The sequence below is a fragment of the Phoenix dactylifera genome, chromosome 13 (assembly GCF_051530095.1).
Source record: "Phoenix dactylifera cultivar Ajwa chromosome 13, Ajwa_hap1_PhDact_Kaust_v1.1, whole genome shotgun sequence".
Lineage (NCBI taxonomy): Eukaryota > Viridiplantae > Streptophyta > Magnoliopsida > Arecales > Arecaceae > Phoenix > Phoenix dactylifera.
In genome coordinates this window covers 4283726-4293381 of record NC_143202.1, presented here as the reverse complement: position 1 = coordinate 4293381, position 9656 = coordinate 4283726, and the positions used below count along the sequence as shown (strand labels likewise).

The window sequence follows — 9656 nt, the reverse complement described above, 5'->3', positions numbered from 1 at the left end:
GCCGGACACAACACAAGCTAGTGCACTTTTTATGGAAACTCAAATTGCAATATATAATAACAATGGTAGATCCTTGATAAAGTTGGTATCCCAAATTTTCTAGTAAGAAACTATTTTGGCCTCATAAATAGGAGTGACTTTGATCATCGACACTCAATAATATGCAGGAAAATTCAAAACAAGTTGCTGCCGTAATCCAAGCATCTTGTTAGTCAAATGCTTTCTAACTTGCAGAACTCCTCAAGGGTGTTCTTGTCTTTTAAGATTCTCTATTTGGCACATTTTTTTCCTTCCTTCTTGTACATCACCAGTGAAACAAAAGCAAACGCAAGACCAAAGAAAATATCTTGAAGGGTATCCCGCAGAAGGCGGCAAATTTGTCATATTCCACAGATAATGTTGAATAAGTTATATAATTGAATTCCACTAAACTTATAAAATGACAACTTGTTAGCCCCGCCAAAAATACAATACTCCTCTATCTCATATTGAATAAAACCAAAAGTGCATACATAGAGAAGTCTCCTTAGCATGAATCTCTAATTCTGGGATAAGAGAGTGTGAGGACCCATGCGGACGTGTATTTAGTCCTACATCGGTTATTCGCTGGGTAGATCTTAGGTACTTATACAGGATCAAAAAATCCAAATAATAACTTCCGGCTAGCCATTTTGGGTGAGATCCTGAGTTGTTACAAATGGTATTAGAGCGGACCCGGCTCATAACCTATGTGGACTAGGGGACACTGCAGCACGGATCCATTGGGGCTGACCACGGGCCAATCGTGGTGTTTGTGATTAGATTTGAATAGATTTGAACCCTTAGCCTAACGAGGACGTCAGGGCTTGAACGGGAGGAGTATGTGAGGACCCGTGTGGGCGTGTGTTTAGTCCCACATCGGTTTTTCGCTGGGTAGATCTTGGGTACTTATACAGGATCAAAAAACCCAAATAATAATTTTCGGCTAGCCATTTTGGGTGAGGTCCTGAGTTGTTACAAATGGTATCAGAGCGAACCCAGCCCATAATCTATGTGGACTAGGGGACACTGCAGCACGGATCTATTGGAGCTGACCATGGGCTGATCGTAGTGTTTGTTATTAGATTCGAATGGATTTGATGAAGAAAAAATATCCCGCAAAATCCGATAAAATTGGATGCCTGGTCAGAAAATCAGTTTTAAAATTTTATCTATTTATTTATAACAGGTATAAATAAATAACATAACTATATTATGTTTACCATATCTCGATCCCGCAGTGGAAGATGGTCAAGGTACTCAGGAACAGAATCTGGTACAGGGTCAAGTGCTGGAACAGATACTGATCGGAAACTGGATCTGGAACTGGATCTGGTGCCGGATCTGGTACGGGTGGATCTGGTGCTATGCGAGGCCCGGATGTACGGACCCTCTACTTCACACGCACGCCAAGAAATGCAGGAAGGTAGGATGATGTCTGTATAGTGCAAAAACCCTTTTGCAAATAAACCCCTGGAAGAAAAGAATTTCAAAAATTCTTTCTTCCCTTTTTCTTTTTCTTTCTTTTCCTCTTTCTTCTCGTTTCCTTTTCCTCTCTTTTACAGGCTACTCAAAAGATCATGAATCTCCCCTCTCCCCAGATAAAATCTCTAGCTCAGAATGAAGAGAAAGCTAGCCTATTTATAGGCAAAGACAAGGCTGAACCAGGGAAGAGAAAACGCCAAAAGGGAAGAGTGAACGCCAAACGTTTCATGATTTTATTGAATTTTTTGAACCGTTTGATTTCAATTAAATCAGTCCTATATTAAAGAGGTTTCAAAACCGAAGAGACACGTCTCTTCGGATCTTCAAATGGTAGCCGAAAGAGGGAAGATCAAGCGGCCTTCGATGTGTTCGGAAGAAGAAGAATGCGGTCCACGGGAGAGTTTTTTGCAAAAAAAAAAATTGGTCCACTGGACCGAGGAAGAAACCAGAACCAACAAAAACCGTGTCACCCAATTAGAGGGGCAAACAAGTAAATTTATAAATCAAATTTGACTTTTCTTAAATAGGTTAATTCAAATGGGCTGAATCAAATGGGCTTGGGTCCATTATTGGTTCTAAACCAAATTGAAGACCAATTTGAAAGATTTTGGATCCGGAAAAATTCCACATGAATCTGATTCATGTGAACTCCAATTAGTTCAATTTTCAGATCAATCCAAGTCACACTTGGACTAGAATAAATATGGGATAAATTCTAATAAAAACATCATTAAGCCCAATTACATTCATTTGAATCCAATTCAAAACCAAACTCAACAAATGAGTCCAAATCAATTTCAATTACATTAATTGAAACTTGATTAAGCCAGAATACAGACATAATTAAATACACATCCATGAAATTCAGTATGTACCTCATGTTCAGTGCTAGCTGAACATAGACAAAACCAAATCTCAAATGACCCACAATTTAATTCTCAATTAAATTGGATCAAGTCCTTCCTACTTAACTTGACTTATGTGCGTGACTCCGATAGGTTCGAACACTAAGCCGGTAGTACATGAACCACTCCATGCACTAATCGAGGTGACCATCTAGCAATGATACCCGATGTCCGGATAGGTCGAATATGCAAAGCAACATTCAAGAACCTATTCATATGGTTACCGCATAATTCATCCTTTTGACCAACGATGCTCAAGATGACCTAAAGTGAACTGTCACACTTTGGTCCGGTCATCCATATTGTATTTCAATTAATTAAATTCAAGTGACCAATCACTTGGTTTACCCTGGCCAAGGTTTTACTAAATTGAAACACAGCGAAACATCAACTCCTATAATCTGGAGCGATCAATCCCTTCTTGACTCATACACAGACTTCGCGAGTACTTAACTGCACCCAGCATCCTTCCGATCCCTGAATTAGAAATTCAGGTCATCCAGTGCCTAAGTACAGTGAGTTGCTTGCAAGTCACCGTGACAGTCTTAGGTCTAAGGGATACTTATGCCCATATGCTTTGTGAGCTAACTCCTGACAGTGGAGTGCTCAACAGGTGAGTCACTGTTCAGCGACGATGTACTCCTACATCTCACCTATATGCCATACCAGTGTCTCCACACTCCTTGGTTAAGAGGACAACCAACTAAATGGCATACAACGACCTATACTTGACATAGCTATTGTCCAATTAACAGCTTGTCATTTGGTCGCGAACCAATTTAAGGACTAAATGATAAAACCTCCTTTATCCACTAAAATTAGTCCTAAGGACTTCATCACAATACACAGGAGTTCCTATTTGAAGATGCAACACTTGTGATGAATAGAAAATTGCCAGAATAAATTTTTATTCATTTTAATAAAACATATACATAATTCAATTTCTTACAACTAAAAAATTGGCTTTAGGACACAATTCCCAATATTTGAACCCTTAGTCTGACGAGCACGTCAGGACTTGAACGGGGGAGTATGTGAGAACCCGTGCGGTCGTGTGTTTAGTCCCACATCAGTTATTCGCTGGGTAGATCTTGGGTACTTATACAGGATCAAGGAACCCAAATAATACCTTCCGGCCAGCCATTTTGGGTGAGGTCTTGGGTTGTTATAAATGGTATCAGAGCGGACCTGGCTCATAACCTATGTGGACTAGGGGACGCTGCAGCACAGATCCATTAGGGCTGACCACGGACTGATCGTGGTGCTTGTGATTAGATTTGAATGGATTTAAATCCTTAGCCTGACGAGGACGTCAGGGCTTGAACGGGGGAGTATGTGAGGACCCGTGCGGGCATGTGTTTAATCTCACATCGGTTATTTGTTGGGTAGATCTTAGGTACTTATACAGAATCAAGAAACCCAAATAATACCTTCTGTCTAGCCATTTTGGGTGAGGTCCTGGGTTGTTACAGATAGAGACCCATATGAAGAGAATCTAGGTCTTCATACATTACCATGTTAGCAAATTTTAGCTACCAAATTTGTGCATAAAAATCCCCGTGTCCCCTCTAAATTTGCCATATCATACTCCTTATAAACCATTCAATTCAGTTTTACATGTCACGCTGGCTGCAATGTAAATAACATTGAATGATGATAAGATGTAGAACAATGTAATTTGCTCTTCCTAAGTAGTCGTCATTAGATGAATGATCGCTTTTCGAATATAATTATCCGTGAATTGCAAGAGACAAACAAGGGAGAAGATAATTGAGAAAAAGAAATGAATTTAAATAAATATGCTTTGTGTGGGATTTTTTGTTGTCAAGAATGGGAGAATGTCGTATATAGAGGGGCTCTAATTGAGTCTTATTCAGAGAAGGATGTAGACTTGGGTAGAGGCTTTGCCGTGGTAAGGTCTGTTTATGTAATAAGCGGTGAATCTTAAGGGCATATTAGTCATCCAGCCAATCCACGGGATGCGTTGATGCTCTCCAGCTGTAAGCATGACGTCAACTTCCCCTGCCCCAACGGCGGAGCGAAATGACCAAAACGACCCTCCATGTGGGCGGTCACCTCCCCAATTTATTCCGTAAATAACATAAACAGGTGAGGGTAGGTAAGTCCATAAGGAATTTAATAGGTCCCCAGAGCAGCGAGAACAGAGCCCTTGGCCGTCGGGCAGCGGGCAAGGCACACTTTTGACGTTTCTCCCCCGGCTTTTAGCAGCTTCTACCAAAAAAAAAAAAAGTTCTGCTATCCTTTGTAATAAGAATTTAATATTTTTTTTCACCTCCGAAATCGCTATCGCCACGCACTTGTTAAAATGCGTCAAAGAGTTTGAGTCTGGTTCACGCCACAGCGATCGTCGCCTTCTCCCCGCAATCTTACTATAAAGGCCCCCCCCCCCCCCCCCGCTTTTTTTTCCAATTCACAAACCCAACTCCACCTCCCCTCCTTGGTCCTCCTCCTCTCTCTCTCTCTCTCTCTCTCTTGCCCCCCTTCTTCCTTGGATTTGAGACAAGCAGAATGGAACATGGGCGCTTTTAATCTAACGCATTTGGAATTGGGCTGCTCAAGTGTTTGATACTGCTTCTCACTTCCAAGGACAAGTGAAGAAGAGGGTTGCCTTTGGTCATGGACAAGCCAGGTGTCATGAGGCATGGAGTGCTGAGGCTGCCCCCTGGATTTAGATTCCACCCCACTGATGAAGAGCTTGTTGTCCAGTACCTCACAAGGAAGGTCTTCTCCTGTCCATTGCCAGCTTCCATCATCCCTGAGGTCGATCTCGGCAAATACAATCCTTGGGACTTGCCTGGTCAGTAGCACTGCTTCTTCATGTTTTTTTTATGTTCAAGATTTTAATACATGAAACATTTGTAAAACCAGCTCCAACTTTATCAATATCATGATGACAACCATTATTTGCAAAGCGAAAGTCTTCTCATAATCATTTTAGTTAGTTGTTGAGAGCCATGCAATGATGATGATGATGATGATTGATTGCAGTATTGAGTTGTAGTTGAACATGGTTATTCTTTCCCTTCCTGATGTCTAGGTGGGTGGGAGCAAGAGAGGTATTTTTTCTACCTTAGAGAGGCCAAGTATCCGAATGGAAATCGGTTGAACCGGGCTACCGGCTGCGGATACTGGAAGGCGACAGGGAAGGACAAGGAGATCGTAGCTTTGAGGAGCAACCAGGTGGTGGGGATGAAGAAGGTGTTGGTCTTTTATCATGGCAAGCCTCCAAGAGGGTCTCGAACTGATTGGATCATGCACGAGTATCGCCTTGCCGGCCCCGAGACTAGAGCTGGTGCCTTCCCCCAGAGAAAGAACTCAACTCATGTGAGCTTCCAATCCTATCTCTTTCCTCTTGTTTAGTTTAAAAGAGTGCTTGCTTGTACTTGGTAGGAGCTATGCCATGAGAATGCCCACTGAAAGAGTCCCCAGTTACTCTGTTGTAGAGAAGAATTTTAGCCCTTCTCATACCCTTAGGCCCCCATGTATATGTGCTAGTTGGTGATAGCTTTAACCATGTAGTTTGAGTAGTTCATTAAGTACTTGTTTTTTATCAGTTTCCTGGCCTGACTAAAGATGCTAATTGTTGACGCATATTGTGAATGTCTCAGGAGTGAGTAGAAGAGAAAAATAAATACAACTGCAATTGGAGATGATTAATTAAATTCTATAATGCTTTTATGCAGAGTTCCATGGTTCCTACAGAAGATTGGGTGCTCTGTCGCATATTTAAGAAGAAAAGAGCTGCCAAGATGGGCGTTGATGACAAAGAATACCGTGAAGAGAGCCAAAGTAGAAATGGTGGCATTGGTTTCATTGATTTCATGGGTCTGAGAGATAGCGATCCACGACCCTCTTCATCAGAGTCAAGCTGTGTCACGGAGTTTTCTGATGTATCTAGCAATGGAGATGAAACTACCTGCAGCAATAGTAGGTCACCTCCATAAGGAAGAGAGGCTTAGGTCTCTTTCGCTTCATTGTATCGAAACTCAGAGCTTCCTTTTTTTCTTAATCGGAGATCCTCCATGAGCTTTTAACTTCAGAAATTCTAGTCTTTTCATCTCTTGTAAGTGTTCTTTTTCTAACAACTTGATACAAGAGATCTTTGTGGAGCATCAAGAGATTATTGCTAATGTGGAAGAGATGTTTTTCTTAATGAACCTTGATGTTTTGATTAGTTCTATATCTTGTGTAATTTTGACATCTGAGATTGATGGTGTTTTTTGCCAAAGCCTGATTACCCAGTATAAATGAGTGAAGAGGTGAAGGACATAAATGAAGGTAACTGCAGCTGGTGCTCAGTTCAGATGACTAAGAGTACCAGAAGGTAAATGGTTCTTATGAGCAGAAAAGAGGATCCAATGCGGTGAAAAGAGAGGAAGGAAAGCAGAGCAAGAAAGAGGAAGCATATATCCATGTGGATTGTGAAAGAGATGCTTTTAGCCTTTAGGGTCAGCTGAGACAGAGGAAAGGGGAGCTGTCAAGGGGAATATGGGTCCCTTAGCAAGCACCCATATTCGCCAAGAATATTTGCACTAGATTTTGTTTTGACAAGAGGAGAGCAAATCAAATCAGAATATGACCCCCCCACTTTGATGTGCTTATTGCTGAGCTGCAGCTCTGACTTGGTCAAATGGGCCATATTGGTGGATGAACAAACCTTGCAGTTAACTCATTCAAAGACCACTGCATGGCTTCTTAGCCTATCTAAAAGGCAGTGATAAATCAAAAAATTCAAACTCCTAAGTTGCGTTTGTCAATAACATGACTAAATTAAGAGCAAGCTTGCAAGAGTAATTTATGCTGAAGTCCGTAGAAAACTATACTGTCCAACTCCATTGCTGATTGAAGCAGCTAGGTGTTGCTTCCGACACAAAAAAGAATGTCTGGAAGAAGAAATAATATTTCTAACACATCAATTAGAATGTCATTGTAATCTGAAAATTGCACCAAACACACCCTCTTCTTAATACCTTAATGAATTATTGTTCCATAATCACAAATAAAAGTGCCATTCTTAATAATAATAGAACTATTTCAGGTTGCTTGGAGCACTTCAACATCCAAAAGTGGTCCATTTGTTAAACAATTTTCAAGGTTTATGATGTTATGACTGGTTTGACATCTTGCTTAGTCCTGCTAACTCTTAGCTGGACCACTTCTGATGAACTTTGTCTGTCCCAAGGTTATCTATATTGATCCGAAAGTTTGAAATATTCAGTGACCAGGACATTGGAGAATACTCTGATGTGAGAATATGACAATAAGACAATCATCTAGACAAATTGAATACACCAGTTGAATCCCATTCCATAGGCTTGAGGTAACCATCACTCAAAAATGACTGTAATCAATAAATATTATCTTGGTTTTGCTCATCCTTGGTAGTTTCTATCTAAGACCATATATTACATTATGCAAGTTGTGGCGAAATCTATCTTGGACACTCTCTTAATGCTTCTTGAAGCATAGACTAATTCAAATGTATGTTTGCATTACGACTTATAACGATCTTTACGTTATTTGTAAAGATATCGATGAGTTATTGGTACGTGATTGTGTCATGACTTTTTAATGACCGTTATGTAACTTTAAACATCCATGATGAATTTCACTAGTATACAAACTAAAAAAATCATAATATTTTGCTAATCACATACATATGCAAGCTATTACATTATATAGAAACCTATTCATAGCAACACTTTATGACCATCATAAGCCAATAAGATATCTTATAACTGCTTGATACTTTTCGCCGCTGCTCAAGCTTAATAAAAACAGTTGTTAGGATTGTTAGCAGTTCTTAATAATTTGGAGTTCTGATCATTTCTATTGAATAACCCATTTATACAAACAAAGGAAAAACAAAGATTTCCTTTAACATCTGATTATCGAAATCACATATCAAACTAGCAGAATGCAGGCCGGTGGGAGATGTTTTCATACTAAATGGGAACCGTTAAGTGGGGTGGAAAGCTTAATATGAAAGGCAAAGTAGGTTAGCAACTTTGAAAGCTAATGCTTGTGATCATTTCAAGGAGAGCTAGTAAATGGTATCAATTATACAAAGCATTAGCTACCAAATTTGAAATTTAATAGGGGAAGATACTTGTGGCACCTATGTAATAAAGAGTATTGCACTGCAAAGGGTGGAACCGCTCCATCAAGGGTATCAATGAATATTTGGTAGGTTATAGAATGATGAATGATTCAACTCATCTCCTGATTCAGATTTCCCCATATAAAGTTTGATGAATAATAAGATCAAAAGTGTATTTTGTTTTGTCGCTTTTCAGGAGAAGGATGCATTATGAAAGGCCAATTGATTGGTGATTCTAGTGAGACACCATTCATTGTGGTATGGCAGCAAAACTAAGTCATTACTTAAGATTTTTATACTAATGGACGGTGTTAAAAAAAACTGCATGTCAGATTATTCATTTGTTATTCATGGATAGGAGGCATGTGGCAGATATAGAAATCTACATTACTAATATTATAGTACAAGTTATTAAGCTTAAAATAACATTAAAAGCACTGATGTTGAAGGTGGTGGGGTCAGCATGTCTTGGAAATTATAGCACTTCCCAAAACATAGAATAGATGAGAACAAGGAGGAAAACAGTAGATAAAGTATGGTCAATAGGTTAGCTTAGTAAAACTACCAAAGTTTTTGATGACATATAATATTATTTACACGTTACGTGCCAGCCATGACATACCCCCCAAAGAGAACTGCCGACCAAAGTTTCTTGTGAGTGTGGTTTTGGGATCATCATCCAGCTAGAGCTTGGGCAGTTCGTTCACGACACCGCCTATGTTTCCTTTTCCATCCCCATTTCAATGAAAGCTCCCCTGCACCCCCTCTTTGACCCCTTCCATTGGTCTTTATCTTTATAGGGTGCAGCAGATGATACCGGACAACCCGATAACCCGTCCCATTTATGAGCAAGATAATCTCTAATTAGAGTAGGCACAGAGTTGCCCAAAAAGGCATGTGGTCCTACATAAATGAATAAAATAAATCAACATACGAGCATATGTTTAATCAGTCATTTCTCGAAGAGATTTTAGGTACATGTACAGAACAAATAAATCCAAATAATGTCTTCTAATTAGCTTTTCTGGATGAGGTTCTAGGTTGTTACAAATGGCATTAGAGCGCACCTAGTCTATGATCTTAAACGGAGAAAATATGTGAAGTCCTGGAAATAAGTGAATACAAAT

General features: G+C 39.8%; 1 protein-coding gene across 1 annotated transcript; it reads left to right on the top strand.

Annotated features, from left to right (window-relative positions):
* The first annotated feature begins 4835 nt into the window (after positions 1-4835).
* Positions 4836-6609, top strand: LOC103697816 (NAC domain-containing protein 83-like). Its single transcript, XM_008779755.5, has 3 exons — positions 4836-5226; positions 5467-5753; positions 6113-6609. The coding sequence occupies exons 1-3, from the start codon at positions 5046-5048 to the stop codon at positions 6371-6373; spliced, it is 729 nt and encodes a 242-aa protein (XP_008777977.3). The 5' UTR covers positions 4836-5045; the 3' UTR covers positions 6374-6609.
* The last annotated feature ends 3047 nt before the right edge of the window (positions 6610-9656 follow it).